Genomic DNA, 16,722 nt, shown 5'->3' with positions numbered 1-16,722 from the left:
CTGGGCCGGTACCGGCGGTGCTGGGCCGGGGGCTGGCCCGGGGGTGCAGGGCCGGGGGCTGGGCCGGGCCCGGCGGTGCGGGGCCAGGGGTGCTGGGCCGGGTGCCGTGGGTGCTGGGCCGGGGGCCGGTAGTGCTGGGCCGGGCCGGGGGTGCTGGGCCGGCAGTGCTGGGCCAGGGGCCGAGCCGGGGCCGGGGGTGCTTGGCCGGGGGCCGGGCCGGGCCCGGCTGTGCGGGGCCGGGGGTGCTGGGCCAGGAGCTGGCGGTGCTGGGCTGGGGGCCAGGGCCGGGCCGGGGCCGGCAGTGGTGGGTCAGGGGCCGGGGGTGCTGGGCTGGGGGCCGGGCCGGGGGTGCTGGGCCAGGGGCCGGGCCGGGGGTGCTCGGCCGGGGGCTGGCCCGGGGCCGGCACCCCAGGAGCCGAGCCAGGCTGGAGACGCTGGGGCCGGGGCCGGCCGCCGGAGGGAGCCGCTCGGTTGTGGGGGCCAGACTGGGCCGCGCCTCCTCCCCCCACCCTCCCCAACTTACCTGCTGCCTGCTTCAGGCTTCCCATGAATCAAATGTTCGCGGGAAGCAGGGGAGGGGGCGGAGTTGGGGCGGGGACTTTGGGGAAAGGGGTGGAGTTGGGGCGGGGGGAGGCACGGGCGGGGCTGGGGCGGGGCCAGGGCCCTGTGGAGTGTCCTCTTTTTGGACACTCAAAATATGGTATCCCTACTTTACTGGACCAAAACAGAATAGAAACACAAATAAGGTGCTTTGAACATTCTTGGTTTTTTTCTTGGTGTTTCTTTTGCTTTTTGGGGTTGTTTTTTTTAAAGACTTGATAGCTATAAGTAAGTCTGCTCTGAAAAGTGATATTTGTATGTTTGTTAATATCGCTTTTCACAGCAGACTTACTCAGCTCTAGCAAGCCTGGGGACAAATTAAGCCCTAGATGGGGAGGTGGGTACAGACGTAGCAGGGGCCAGGGGTGATGGGGCACTGGGGGAGGCAGTGGGGGCCACAGGTGATGGGGGAGTGAGTTTGGGGCCCGAGCCCTCCACCGTGCAGCCAGGGAACAGAGCCCAAAGCCCTACACCCAGAGGACAGGGTCTGGGGGCTGCTGCTTTGCCCCCCCCCCCACAAATCACTGCCTAGGAGGCTGTGGCCACAAGAAAAGCCCCCACAGCGGCCGCATTTGAGCAACACTGCCCCCTATATTCACACCCAACACACTACCGTAATAATCTTTGTACAAAATATGCCTTATGAGGTATCATTTGAAAAACAATAACTCACTAATCATTAATATTCTTGTATGATGTATGCACATGTGTATTAAGAGGTATAGATAGATGCTAGAATTATGATTAAAGTGTGCTTAAACCAGGCCTACTAGGGGAGTTGTTAAACAGGTCTGCCCTAGACAAACAAAGGAATGTGTTTTCTTCTCTGATCAGCAGCCTGGTCATCAGGCAGAGACAATGAAGGTACATTTACATATCAAGTAAACAAAACTGTCAAGTTAACAATTGGTGGAAGAGGCAGCATGTTGTCTATGCCCCAGCAGGAGAGAGAAGCTTGGCCTGGGTTTTTACTTTTCAAAGAATACACTGCAAAGGCGTACTGATCTATAAACACAGGGGGGCTGAGCCTGACATGATAAGTAATTGAATCAACTGACTGTATACAATATTACTGTATTATAAAAATTTATTAAGTGAGGTGTTTTATGAAAGCCTCTGACACTGCTGATTAATATACTTGTGAAATGTATGTATTAATAATATATGGGGAAATATGGATACATAATGATATTATGCTTTGGTCTGTGGCAGGTTCTCTCCCAGATATGAGAGAAGGCAGCTATCTACTATAAACCAACTCAGTGCGGTGGTTAAAGGGAAGGGTGTATTTACCTTCAGTTAAGGTAATAATCTGTGATGTACTTTCATCTCTTTAAAGGAACAAATAAACGTTATTATTTCACTGAACTGTCCAGGAGTGGGCTGAACATTGTAGAGCACATGGTTTTGGGAAATCTTGGGACTGGGAGTGTGTAGGGGTCATCTTGCAGATTGTAACCAAGACTGGTGAAAGCCAGCGTGGGGCTGTGGGGCTGTAGACGGGTTTCTGGGGTCAGAGCTGCTGAACCAGAGGTATCTAGCATACAGACAGACACTAAGGGTATGACCTGCATGCTTAGAGGCTGGCTGTGAGTATCCCAGGCTGGGAGCTACAGCAGCAAAGCATTGTAAGGCACCCAGGTTTGCAGGGCATGTGGGACACAATCCCTCACTGGTCTGGATTGCACCCCAAGCTCAGTGACAGGTGCCTAAGCCATCTAACTCCAGGAAACGGGTTCCCATTTGTTGATCACTAAGCAGAGATAGGCACCTTGCTGCAACCTGGATTTAGGAATCTATATCTGAGAGAGGGACAGGGCTTAGTACAGTAACTCCCCACTTAACGTCCTCTTGCTTAACGTCGTTTCGATCTTACGTCCCTGCTCAATTACAGAACATGCTCTGTTTAAAGTTGTGCAATGCTTTGCTATAACGTTGTTTGGCTGCCTGCTTTATCCACAGCTGGCAGCCCCCCTATCAGCTCCCCTATGCCCCCCCACAGCGCCTCCCGCCTGCCGGCAGACCCCGTGGATCAGCGCCTTCCCCTTCCTCCCCCCGCCTCCTGCCCACGGCAATCAGCTGGCTTGCGGCATTCAGGAGGGAGGGGGGAGGAACAAGGACTCGGCGCGCAGGCTCCGCCTCCCTCCCCTGCCTCCTGAACGCCACAAACCAGCTGATTGCCGCGGGCAGGAGGCAGGGGAGGGAGGGGGGCGCCTGCGCGCCGAGTCCTCGCACCTCCCCACTCCCTCCTGCCTCCTGAACACTGCAAGCCAGCTGATTGCTGTGGGCAGGAGCCAGGGGAGGGAGGAGCGAGGACATGGCCTGTGGAGTATAGGAGGATGAGGGGGGGAAGAAGAGGCAGGTTAAGGGTGGGGCCTTGGGGGAAGGGATGGCGTGGGCGGGCCAAGGGTTGAGCCCCCCACCCTCGGTGCTTGCAGAGTAGGGGAAGCTGCTGCTGCTGCGCAATGTGCTTCTTCTAGCCTACAGCACCTTCAGCCTCCAGTGCCAGTGGGTTGTGCCTGTGTGTGGTAAAGCGGGGGCAGCTCCCAACTATAGTACTGTACTGTACTGTATGGCAAAAAAAAAAATTCCCTGGAACCTAACCCCCCATTTACATTCATTCTTATGAGGAAATTGGATTAGTTTAACATTGTTTCACATAAAGTCGCATTTTTCAGGAACATAACTACAACGTTAAGTGAGGAGTTACTGTATTGGCTTCTCCCATTGGCTAACTTAGGCAGGTCCCCAACTAGTGTGCTGGGTTTTGTGGATCGCATGATATGGCATCTATCTTCCCCCATTCATTGTATAGGGAGGTTAGATCTCTAAAGCAGCCGTTGTGAATTGCAGTGTTATCCCTGTGATTTCTAGGAGTCTAAAGGTTAGGTATTGTGATGCTGAGCATTGCAATGCCTAAGTCCCTTTGTAGATCCAGGCCTATGAGTCCAACCAATGGTGCAGGGCTCAGAGGAAGCTGTTAAAACTTCTAAAGCTACCTAACATAGCTTTTCTATATGTAAAAATGTCATTTCTTTAAGGTCTGATATCTTGGATTCTTTCAGGGCTAGAAGTGAGTGCTGCATACCCCATTTTGAACATGGGAATCTTCCTTTCACATTGGGATCATGATCCCATTTCAGGTCCATCAGGGCCATTACATACAGAACTCCAACACTTTCTCTCTCAAGAAAAGCTGGCACTGGGCCATGACTGAATTTTGCCCACACTGGGCCTCAGATGGGGTAATTATTTTGGGAAATTCCATATTTTTGGGATGAAAAGGAGGAAACCTTCTGCGGCAGGATTATTTTTTTTTAAAAAGCAGCTGTTTGAATTTCTCAGAGGTTTGGAATGTCAGAATACAGCCACGTAAAGGTGTTAAAGGGTGGTTAAAGGGGTTTCCAGTTGTGCTATGTAAACTTAATTGAACTAATCTGGTTTAAAAAACAACACCACCTTATTTCATTATGTAGACAAGCGTGTGAAGCTTAATAGAGAATGTGATCTTTTCTATAATTTTTTGAACCGTTATAGAATTCTAGAGCAGGGATGTAATTCCCAAAGACATTCTGTAGGATGGTTTCCCAAAAACAACCCATGGAAAGGTTATCATTCGCTATTAAAATCTGTAGGCATTTATTTTCCACAATCAGCTGGAGTGTGAGAGAATCGTGAGTGTGAGAACCACACAAGTGTAAGAAGTGTGTGTGCCAGCAGTGCGGGAGAGTGAGCATGTTTGTGTGTCTCATCTCTTGAATGTGTTTCCTCTGGCAAGAGGGAGCATCGCCCCTTTAAGAAGGCAGTTCCTCAGGAGGTTGTTCTTGTGCCTATTGGAGCAATCATAGAGCAACGTGTCTCTGTCATGGCAGCTACTCCAGGTGGCAGTTTCCTGAGCACTGTCTCCAGTTGATCACAGCAGGAAGAACCAGTGCCTCATCTTCCTCACCCGGACGGGGGAAATGCTGTGACAGATGTATTTAAAGAGACCTGCAGCTGGTCTCTCCTTCTGTCTCTTCTATTTGGCTTCTTATTTCACCAACAAGGTGAGGACGAGGGAGCTGTAAGTTGGTTTGTATTGACTGATTGCCTGAGCATTCCTTTTTAAATTCACCTCCCTGGATTTTCTCCCAGATCTGACAGGAGGGAGGCTAACGGCATTTCTTTCTCCTCTCAGCATCTTTCCTTGCCTGCTGAAAGAGGAGGAGCTGCTATTTCACTTTCAGTTTCTCTTGAGAATTGAGAGACTCCAGCTGGTCATAGTCAGCTGCATACAAAACCCCTTCCTCCTTGCAAATAGTCCTTGTGCACAGAGGAATCGAGAAGAGGTCCTTGTATTGTTGAGACTTCCAGCCCCTATATATGAGGGAGACACCCAACAGAAACCCCAAACCCCATATTAAAAGGATGCATCTCTGCGGCTGTATCTCCCTTTAAAAGAACAGCCCAGCGGCAAGAAGCCATAAAATATAACAGTTCCTTCACTTCTTATACCCAACCTCTGTCCCGCCCCCAGAAAGCAGAGAGGGGGAAAGTTAGGTCAAAGGAAAATCTGGAAAAGCTGGAAGTGATAGGCGGCATTAGGGGCTATATGTAAATACACAGATTACAAAGTTAGTGTAAGGCAGAGAATAAAGCCTTGGACAAATGAGTGAAGTTTGGTTCTGTGGGGGAAAGGGGCTGGGAAGAATTAAACAAGTATTAATTACCGTTATGATTACTGTACAGTACTTTCACTTAAGTGTGACTGCCATTTTATATTTCTTCTCACTTTTTAAAAACTTATTTGGAAGCTTGAAATTGAAACATGAGGCTTCATTATCTTTCCACCAATTCCAGTGTAAAGCAGGAGTAACTGCACAGAAGTCAGTGGAATTATAGCTGTGTACATTAGATGAGAACCAGGCTCCTGGTTTCTTAATGTAATCCTTAAACATTATTATTGTTCTAGTATTGCTCATGAGTGCTGTTTTGCTGACATTTTCTCCTCCTCCTCCCCCCCCCCCCCCCAAGAAGAATTGAAATGTTTAAAATCCTCTCAAAATTTTTACTGGAATTAAAAAGAAAAGAAAAAAAAAGTGGGTCTAATTTTGGGCTTCTGACATCTGAGATTATCCTTTCAATACAATGTAAGGCTTGTAAATATAGTAACTGTTAACTAACAGAGGCAGACAAACACTGATAGCAGTAAAAAAAGGCACAAAACTGAGAATTATACTGATTAGTAAAAGTTTGCCAGTCCCTCCAAAAATAGGGCTGCAACATAAATGAAAACTCAGCTTCTCAGCTAAAGCTCTAGTGGGTTTCTATTTGCTGTTGTGGGGATATGATTGTCCATGATTTCATGCACATCCGAGGCTCATTCAGCTGGCTCCATTTTCAAAGATGTGAAAATAAGCAACATTTTCAAGGTATGTAAATTGCAATATCCTGCTTACTTACAAGAGTGAAGGGAGGGCCTCTTTGCAGTGCAAACAAAAAATGTTGGCTACAGAGCCAGTAGTTATATTGCTTTGACAGTGTTAGTTTAATATTCCTGTAAGGCTATTATTAGTTGCATGGCAAATATAGAAAGCGGAAGTGGTAAAGACCTGATATATGATGTAGTCCTTATGCTTTCAACATAGGATTAAGTGTATACCAGAAGGCACAGTAGCCACCATTAAAAATAGAATGGTAGCTTAGTAGTTGCAACATTCACTAGGGAATACTGCAAACACCAAGGTACCTTATCCAAGACAAAACTGCCAGAGTTTTAAAGGGTGATCATGGTAGCTAAGCAAAGCTTAATATCCATTGTAGATTTAATATCATTAAGCTGTAAATTCAGTGCAAAAATCTACTTTCCACTGTGCTCTCTTATTGATGTCATTGGAAGTTCCATGAAGAAATAGAACGAAAAATATGCCAGAGTGCACACTGTGGATGAGAATTTTTATAGCCTAAACTTATTCCAAAATTGTTATATTTGTTCGCTAAGTACCTGAGTTTGTGTATTATGTAGTTTTAATTCCACATTCTGAGTTTCACAGGTTTATTTTGAATGCCTGTAGCCCAGGGTTGATGGCATCAGTAAGTCTGTGATTCTGCTGTCAATGAGAATGGTGAAAATTAGTGGTAATTTCACTGAAGCCAGTGGAATTCTAGTGGTAAAATGGACACAAGTGAGATCAGAATCAATCCCAGAGTTTGTATTTTGAGTGTCACATAACTGTGGGGAAACTATGGTAGCCTCTTCTTATTTTCTCTGCCAGAGGGTGCCTCTGTGGCACTGGTGCAGATACTTTGCAAGAAGAGACACCATTGTTTGTACAACAAAGATGTGTGGAAATCCTTAGGAGAGATGGAGAAATGTAGTTTTTCATGAAGACACAATGTAAAATCCCCCTCCACCTTCCGCGCTTCTGAGTTTGTCCCACACACATTCTATTAAGAATGTCAAGGAGGGTTGACGTAGCAGGTAGGAACTGAAAGGGACCAAAACAGCAGCTGTGTTGTATCTAAATGGTGTTGGGCTGCAGAAAGTGCTAGGGTAAATATATTTTAGATAAGATAAACAGAGCTCCCTCACACACCTAAAAATTGTTTGACTTTAATGCAGAAAAGTTAAAAGATAATCAGAATAAGGCATTTTCATTTGTCCCAGGCACTGCATGAATAAGAGCAAAGAAAGAAAGAAAGACACTTGTGCTTTAAACCAAGGCATATATCAACTCTGAAGAGTATCTGTAAAATGCCACTTTCTTGCTCAGACCTCCTCCCAGTGTGTATTGAAGTCATTTCTTTAGTAACAAAATATAGGGGCCAATTCCTGCAAGAGATTCACATCCTCCATGCCCATTAAAGGCAATGGGTGTTGAGTTTTGCTCAGCTCCTTCCAAGATTATGCCAATAGGTTTTTGCTACTCTTTACTCCTGAAGGCATTACAGAGCAACTATTGTTAAGACTGCAAACTGGATTCTTTTCTGGCTCATGCATCAATAGGTTTGTTAGTTAAATTTCATCCGCAGGGCTAAATTCTACTTTCATTTACACCTGTACAACCTAATTGTTGCAATTATTCACATACTCATCTGAAAAAATGTGTAGCAGGCATATTTATTCACATCACAACTGAAAAGTTAGCTTGGAGTATGTATTTAGTTTCACTGCGAGGCAAGCTGCATAAAGACACATCTGAAACTCTCAATACCCAATATTCGAATACATACTGGTCAGGTGGGTATGTGGATAGAAAGTGTAATGGACTGGATGATTAAATAGATTTTCATTTCTCTAAGTTCTACAATTCTACTTGTAATTTTTATTTATAAGAATCATGAATAGTATATGAGAAGTGAGGGTATCTTTTGCATACATATATTGGTTAAATTTGGAGCCTGTGGTTTCAACCAAAGACACACATCTTTGGACTCTATATTATTAAAATGTCAGTAACAAGTCTGCATTACATTATGTCCAGTAATGATATAGCTAGGAAACCCAACCAGGATTGACTGAACTAGATGAGATTAACTGGGCCTACTCACATGCTTATAACCCTGCTAATGTCAGTGAGGCTCTAAGTGGCAACTTGTAAAAGAGCATGGCTGGAGTCCTAGCACAGAGCCAAAAATTACTCCATATGATTCCACTGCAGGTCTGGAAGCCCCCAAATGATCATTAGGATTCAGCCAAATTTCAGGTTCAAACGCGAAGGCTCACCAGCACTAGATCTTAATCAAGAGTTTTATTTAAATCTTCCCCAAGAGTTCTCGCCATTCCAGGGAACATAAGGCCACTCACAGTCCTTGAACAGACTACGATCAGAGTCTCTCACCCTCCATACTGTTCAGTGCTGAGCTCTGTAGGCAGAGTCTACTTAGCCTGTTGTCTAAGCAAAGTATGATCCTTACAGGGAATAAATGTCTCTGCTAGCATCCAATGCCTTACTTCTTAATAATACGGTCCACTTGCCTGCTCCTCCCTTTAGCACAGACAGCTTGTATTATCCCTTTTAGGGCTGGCCAGCGGTGCTGGAACAATTTGTATAGTGGGGTGCTGAGAGTCATTGAACCAAACTGTAAACCCTGTATATAATGGAAACCACTTTAGGCCAGGGGGTGCGGCAGCACCCCTAGTTCCAGCATCTATGGGTGTGGCAGGAATTTTTCCTTCCTTCTGAGAAAGTTTAACTCCTTCCTCCCCTTTGCTGGGGATGGTGTTTATAAACCTTGTCATAGCAAGTACTTAGATGCTGCATAGGCATAAGTGACGGCAGATTTTAGCTCCTTATTTGCAGAGGCACATATGTGGGAAATCACCCTAGGATCCACATCCCACACATACTGATCTGCTAAAACATTCTAAAGAAACAACATTAATGCTTCTTCTGTAGCATGTTACATTTCCAAAGCACTTTCCAAACACTAGTTAATATTCCATGCAAAAAAACGATACTAACCACACTGAAATTGCAAAGTGCAGTGCTCATCATCAAGAAATGGCAAAGTTAACATGCCCATTCAACCCTTCCTCAGCCCCAGGATGGGCATGCAATATGATAGTTTTAATTACATTGTCACATATTTTTTTTCCTCCAGATCCTTGCCTCATGTGCAGTGTGGAAGGTGCTCAGTGAATGTGACAGCTGTCCAATATTTATATTTTTCTCCATTGTTCAATATGCAGCCCTCAGCCTTTATTTACTCTAATGCCATGTAACTCCTGCACTGAATGAGGCAGGGTCCAACACATCTGAAATGCTAAGAACAGTTCTGCGCTGGGGATGTGTGTCTAATTGCACTGATTTTAGAATTCCTTGTTCATGCTTTCTTCTGTAGAATGAAAGGTTTCAGAGTAGCAGCCGTGTTAGTCTGTATCCGCAAAAAGAAGAACAGGAGGACTTGTGGCACCTTAGAGACTAACAAATTTATTAGAGCATAAGCTTTCGTGGACTGGGCTGTAGTCCACGAAAGCTTATGCTCTAATAAATTTGTTAGTCTCTAAGGTGCCACAAGTCCTCCTGTTCTTCTTCTGTAGAAGTTTCTTGTACTCCATTGCTTCGTGAATGTCTGTTAATGTTATAACACCATGGATGTGTAATGTTCATTAACTTGGTATTTGTTTTCCAGTATGTCCTGTCTGTCCTGAAATTCACCTACCCTACCCTTTTTCAAGGGTAAGTACCATTTGAAAAACGACTCTAATCAGTATTGTCTAGCTGTTCCATGCTGAAGCTAACTTTAGCATCTCCTGTCATTACAGGCTTTTCTTGTCTAGAAAACATACTCCATGTAGCCTTAGTAAAGTGTTTGTTAACTTGTCTATGTTAATATGAATGTCATCCTGGTAAAGTATCTGTTTACAAAATCAACAGCCTCTCCGTCAATTCTAGTTTTCATGGTGGCCTGTTATTTTAACCTAGGAAAGTAGCAATTATAAGATTCCCACACCATTTTAAGAAGTACTGATTTTGGCTTATGTGCATACATGATTTATTTAATTTCTTCCAATACGCTAACAATTAAAGGCGAATCTGTATCTAGGCTAACACAAATACAAGGGCACTTTATTTTCAAGCTCAGCCCATTTCTTAATTGTAATTCTGTGTTACAAATCACAACTTTATGCAAGTGACTCTGACAAGCCTTTTGTTTTGCCCAAGTTATCTGTATTTACTATCACTGCTGTCATCAATTTATAAAAGACATTGAGTGAAATGCTGGCCCATTGATGTTAATGGAGGTCAGGATTTCACCATCATTTTTGTCCTCTTGGCATATGTGACCTGCCAATAGTGTTTATGGAGAGTGGATATTTTCAAGTCCTGGACCATTACCTAACTTTTTTTGTCTTTTCCCCCCGCTTTACTGTGATGAACCCCTGTGAATCTCCATTTTCTTTGAGGCCTGTGAGGGCTATTAATCTGAAAAAGAGTTATGAATTTTTTTTCCAGGAGTCTGTTCTACTGTCAATGTGTGTACAAATTACTTTATATTACTGTTTCACCCAAGAGGCCTGGTCATGGACTAGGCAATGTACACACAATAACACTTCATTTTTTCTGGGATGAAGTGTGTGTGAGGGGAGTATGTGAAAGACAAATATGGTAAGTCCTCATTAAAAGTCAGCATTCACTAGCAGTTACCACACTGTGCTATCTGAGTTGCTATAGTTATTTCCTTTTCCAAGTACACGGAAATAGTGGGCTATCTCATTGTAGTAATGGTTGGTAAATACTGACTGTTAAAAGGCCTTTGCATGCTATCGCGTTAGATTTGGGAGTAAGTGAGCCGGGGAGAAAAGCGCCTTATCCTCCTCATCACACCCTGCCATAGGTCTGCTGTCATTGCTTGTGTTCTCTGTCTAATGTAGGGTTCTCTCCTGCAAGGTGCTGAGGACCTTCAACTCTCATTGACTTCAACAGGAGTGGTGGGTGCTCTGCACCTTGTAGGATTATCTTCAATACCAGAGGTGAGTTTGCTCTCTGGGACTTGATCCTGCACCATTAACGCTAATGGGAGTTTTGCCATTGACTTGAATGGGAGCAGGATCAAGCCCCTGATGAACATCCGGCTTACCCAGCTTTTACATTATTGTATGCCCCTCATCTAAACAAGGTAAAGTGAACTGTTGTAGCTGCACTGATTGTTCTTAATGTTCCCTGTGGGCAGTAATCTATCTGCTTTCCACCAGCATCAGGCTGTAGAGCAGGGATGGGCAAATTTTTTGGCCTGAGGGCCACATCGGGGTTCTGAAACTGTATGGAGGACCGGATAGGGAAGGCTGTGCCTCCCCAAACAGCCTGGGCCCCGCCCCCTATCCATTCCCTCCCACTTCCTGCCCCCTGACTGCCCCCTTCAGAACCTCCGACCCATCCAACCCCCATCTGCTCCTTGTCCCCTGACCACCCCGAACCTCCGACCCATCCAACCCCCATCTGCTCCTTGTCCCCTGACCACCCCGAACCTCCACCCCATCCAACCGCCCCCTCCTCCCTGTCCCCTGACTGCCCCCTGGGACCCTCTGCCCCTTATCCAACCCCCAGCCCCCTTACCATGCTGTTCAGAGCAGCAGGACTGGCAGCCGCCCCGCTGCAGCCAGCCACGCTGCCTGGCTGGAGCCAACCACGCCGCCGCGCTGCCCGGCAGGAGCTCGCAGCCCCGCCCCCAGAGCGCTGGCGGCATGGCAAGATGAGGCTGTGGGGGAGAGAGAAGAACAACGGGGGAGGAGCCAGGGGCTAGCCTCCCTAGCCGGGAGCTCAAGAGCCGGGCAGAACAGTCCCGCAGGCCAGATGTGGCCTGTGAGCCACTGTTAGCCCACCTCTGCTGTAGAGTGCATTGCATGTGATGGTGTCTTTCTTTTATTTTTTTGCAACACACCGCTTAAATTGAGTGCTTCACAATGAAAGGACTAACAGGCAAACAAACCCTTTGTGCCTAACAGTTACACAGGCTACAATGGTTTCACATTACAGCACAGCACACTAAACATTTACTGAATATAAAGCAAATAGTATTCAAACCCCACATCCCCAAAGAAGACTCTGCTAAACCAAAGGAAAAGGAAATGTGCAACATAAAACTAACACTGAGTATACAGATTTTCTTTTTATAGTTTAAAATAAATTCCCTCACCGTCTTTTCATGATCTCACATGCTGTTTCTCTAGTAGGATAGAGAAGGCTCTTCTGATAGGGTAAAGTGTTATTAGTTGTTGTGAAATACCAATATAGTGGCAGATCCAGGATGTTTTGGATTTTGTATAAAAAACCAGCCAGTTATAAAGAAGTGGGCTGTAGTCCACGAAAGCTTATGCTCTAATAAATTTGTTAGTCTCTAAGGTGCCACAAGTACTCCTGTTCTTTTTATGAAGGAGCTTTCTCTAGAAGCTACAGATTAAAGAGTGCTGTGTACAGTCTATGTATTCGTTATTTGATTGTTATTGACAGTATGCTTGGCACTATATAGAAGAAAATACAGTTTGTGCCGTAGGGAGTTTACAATCCAGGCCTAGTGTAAGCTACCATGAATAGTCATGTTTGAGTTGATATGTGAAGTCAGTGGGACTACACATGGTATCCCTGGTGCTTACTGCCAGGAATGATCCAACTGAAGCCAGTTGTTGAAGCCTTAGATCCAATAGCGTTTACAGGATTTAAACTTAAGCAGATGGACAAAAAGAACCCCAAAACCAAAACAACCCTGCCCCCAACAACATGGGAAGACAAAGAGGAAGTTCAATCCCCAAACCCTGTTTATTTAACTGTTTTCTTTTCCCTTCTCCCTTCTGTAATATAATGGAACAGAAAGTTAGCATTTGGGTATCATTATCATGCATAGTGCTTATCAGACAAATAAATGGACAGATCCCTGCCTACAGTCTACTTTAACCCAGAGCAAGAGTCCATAAATAAACGGTGTTGGGAGAGTATATGGAAGGACCAAGATTATAATGTAAGAGAGCAGGGTTGCTAATCTTTAATGTGGTCAGTTCCTTCCTTATAAAGTATATTTGAATACAATTAGATTTGGGGCAGTGGCCAGAGTGATGGATGAGGTGGAGAGATTGAAGGCTAATGAAAAGAAAGGTTTTAAAAGAAAAGAGCAGGGCTGCGTGCTGTACAGCAGTGGTGGGCAACCTGCGGCCCGTCAGGGTAATCTGCTGGCGGGCCTCCAGACAGTTTGTTTACATTTGCATGGCCGCCCGCAGACCCCAGTGGCCGCGGTTTGCCGTTCCCGGCCAAGGGGAGCTGCGAGAAGTGATGTGGGCCATAGGGATGTGCTGGCCGCCGCTTCCTGCAGGTCCCATTGACTGGGAATGGCGAACTGCGGCCACTGGGAGCGGCGGGCGGCCGTGCAAATGTAAACAAACTGTCCGGTGGCCCGCCAGCAGATTACCCTGACAGGCTGCGTGCAGGCCGCAGGTTGCCCATCACTGCTCTACTGGCTCAGGGGTAACATTCCAGGGCTAGGAGGCATAACAAGAAAAGATGCCAAGCCACATATGGGGGAAACCTAACTTTGCTATGGGAAATATGGTTTGTGATTTTTAAAAAAACCACCTGTTTTGGGTTCTGTGTTGTTTCAGGTGGCAGACATTAGTTGGTGGATTTCTGCTCCACGTCTCCTGGAAGCTGGGCTGGGTGGAGATCAGTTGCAGTTCAAGGTACGGTGAACTCTGCAATACGTCATTAATATTTATTTTTTGTTGTTGGACTATGACACAGTTAGGTTTGCTGCAGAGGAAAATATTGAGCTGCCACGTAGGAGCAGATGAAAGTGAGCACAGTTCAGAGTATAAATGTACGGTTTTCAAACAGACAAACTCGACTTAGCAAAGGCATGAGGTGCAGCCTATGGGTGATGTGGAGGTTCAATTTTCCATGAAGAGTGAGTGGTAAAAGGTGGTGCAACCAAGATTTCTTGACTTACATATTTTTAATTGTAATTAAAAAGATACATCTATTTTATTTGATAAAGGAGTGAAATTTTCATGGTGATATTAGTTGATAGGTTTTTCAGATAGAGCACTTTTGTGTTGAGACCCAAACAATTGCAAGTAATGGGCTGAATTCTGCTTTCACTTATACCCAAGTAACTAGACTGACTTCAGAGAGGTTGCAGGGACGTAGATGGGAACAGAATTTGTCCCGATATGTTTTTATAAGCAATTTGGATAGAGTGGAAATATTTTGGTCCAAAACTCTCATTGACAGGATCAGACCCTTCGGGGAACAGCCTTGTTCTGTTAGTGGTAGTTGGTAACTACAGTTATTAACAAACTTTTATTTTATATGCATTATTTTTCTTTACCCTTAATATATCCTGGAAATACAGAAGAGATGCAGGCATAAGTTACATCCTGTCAATTTTTTTTAAAGTAGGCCTCATTTGGAAATGATTTTTTTTTAATGAAACCAAAATCAAAATTGTTTGTCAATTTTTTTCTTTGAGTTTTTATGGATTGTTGAAAAATTTAAAGCCATACCCAAAACTAAACCGAATTTTTTTTGTTTCTAATGTTTGTTTGTTTCAGTGAAAACCTTGAAAAATGTTGAAGAAAATTTTAGATGAAAACTTTGGATTTCGTTGAAAAGCCATTTTCTATCAAAGAAAAGTTTTGATGGAAAAATTTTGACCAGCTTTTGTGTGTGTTTTGGAAACAAAGCCTTACATCCACTAGATGTCAGTCTGATATAGGGAACTAAATGAGACTAACAATCCCTGAGAGATGAACAGTTGAGAGAATTTCTCCATAGTGTTATGGAGTAGACATTCTCTATTAGTTAATGACTAAATTAAATAACTAGGCATAGCCAATGCTTTAGACTCATTTTGCAAAGCACTGTAATTATATTCCAGTCTTTGTATGAAGTCTCATATTTTGCTCTACCCTTAGGTAGGTAATGCAATTTGTGTAAGACATTGAAGTCCAAATTTTCAGAAATGCTCTTTAATTCTGGGTGGCTTTAATTTTGAGAGCCCATCTTTAGATAGCTAAACTTGGTTTTCAGAGGTGCCAAGTGTCCACATCTCCAAGTGATGCTTCTGGGAGCTGCGTTCAACACCTCTGAAAAATCAGGTGCATCAAGTAAGGCACCCAAACTTAAAGGGTGCTTTTGAAAAATGTAGCCCCATTAGCTTTGCACTGGAATATCCCTTTCTCCTGCGTGTACTTCTGACCTTGAACCCAAGAAATATCTTTTATAAAAGCTAAAAAGCAGCAGATACTGAGTTATATAAAGCATGTGGTTACAAGAAGTTTTCTTAGCTTTTTGGACACCCCAGTTTATCATCTCCCAAGGCCACCACAGTCACCATTCTCCTACCTGCAAAAAAGGCTGTATTTGTAACTCTGTGTGGAACTTGGCTCAGCAAGAAGGGCTCTGTAGAGAGTTGGATATGTTCCCACCCTAAGGGGCTATGCATAATATCTCCGTAGTTACTCAGGGAGTAAGAGACTATGATTCATATTGCATTCACTCAAAGAGAAATGCAGAGCCCTAAGGATCTGATTCAAAACCCACTGAAATTAATGAGTCTTTCCACTGACTTCAGTGGGCTTTTGATCACCTCCTAACAGCCAGGCAGCTGCCTTTGCCTTTCCTGTCTTTGTTACAGCAGTTTACTTCCTTGTATGCATGTCACTGCGTTCTGCTGTCAGTCACGTTAGTACAAGTGACTTGGGCCATGTCTACATTACAGATTTATGTTGACCTAACTTATGTCGGCATGCAGTTATTAAATCGCTTGTGTGTGGGGGCACACTTGGCTCCTTGTATTGGTGGTGTGCGTCCTCACCAGGAGCACTTGTATCAATTGTATTCTCAGTGTGCGGCATTGTGGGACGGCTCCTGAAAGCCAGTAACAGTCAACGTAAGCAACACAGTGTTTACACTGACACTGCATCGACCTAAATACATTGACCATGTGACCTTAGGCCGCTCAGAGAACTGGTGTTACTAAATTGGTGTAGAGAGGCACTTACGTTGGCAGGAGCCAAATTTAAGTGAAGACACTTCCACAGATAGCAACAAAGAGTCCTGTGGCACCTTGAAGACTAACAGATATATTGGAGCATAAGCTTTCGTGGGTGAATGCCCACTTCGTCGGATGCAGTTCCATAGACAGGTTGACGCAAGGCAGCTGATGTCAATTTAACCTTGTAGCATAAGCCAGGTCTCAGTGTAACCCAGCCAGCTGCCTCTCATGTGCCCTCTCGTGGCCTAGGGTCACACTACAGGCAGCCTTCTTCAGTTTCCCCTCTTGGACTATTCAATGAAACGTTACTTGAGGCTTTTTCTTGGTCAAACGTACCCAACATACTGTTACATCATGGGAACTGCTTTTGAAATTCTTTTTCACTGCATTTTGTATGATTGCATTGGAGATATAAACATTTTGGGAATTCCTGAAACTTCACATGGTGGTCAGGGTTTTTTTATTTTTATGTTCCTAATGGGAATCCAGTACTCAAGTTGTGGGGTTTTATTTTTTCAGAGTTCTTCATTCCAATGGCATAGTTTGCTTTAGGTAGGGATCTGATGTGAACTCATTGGTAGTGCACTACAGTAGGTTCAGATCCTGGTCCATGCAAAATTCCAATTGAAGTCAATAGCCTTAAAAGGTGCATTATTC

General features: G+C 44.6%; 1 protein-coding gene across 10 annotated transcripts in view; it reads left to right on the top strand.

The window, feature by feature from the left end:
• Positions 1-4,426: 4,426 nt before the first annotated feature.
• Positions 4,427-16,722, top strand: part of TMEM241 (transmembrane protein 241) — a 105,386-nt gene continuing 93,090 nt past the window's right edge. For all 10 annotated transcript variants that reach the window (XM_042854837.2, XM_042854831.2, XM_042854836.2 and 7 more), the window contains exons 1-3: positions 4,427-4,646; positions 9,715-9,761; positions 13,673-13,750. In XM_042854837.2, the coding sequence (XP_042710771.1) occupies positions 4,575-4,646; positions 9,715-9,761; positions 13,673-13,750 (197 nt within the window). In that variant the 5' untranslated portion in view covers positions 4,427-4,574. The remainder of the gene's footprint in view (positions 4,647-9,714; positions 9,762-13,672; positions 13,751-16,722) is intronic.

Source organism: Chrysemys picta, chromosome 2 (assembly GCF_011386835.1).
Source record: "Chrysemys picta bellii isolate R12L10 chromosome 2, ASM1138683v2, whole genome shotgun sequence".
Lineage (NCBI taxonomy): Eukaryota > Metazoa > Chordata > Testudines > Emydidae > Chrysemys > Chrysemys picta.
The sequence above is the reverse complement of the archived record's forward strand: the minus strand, read 5'-3'. Positions and strand labels throughout refer to the sequence as shown.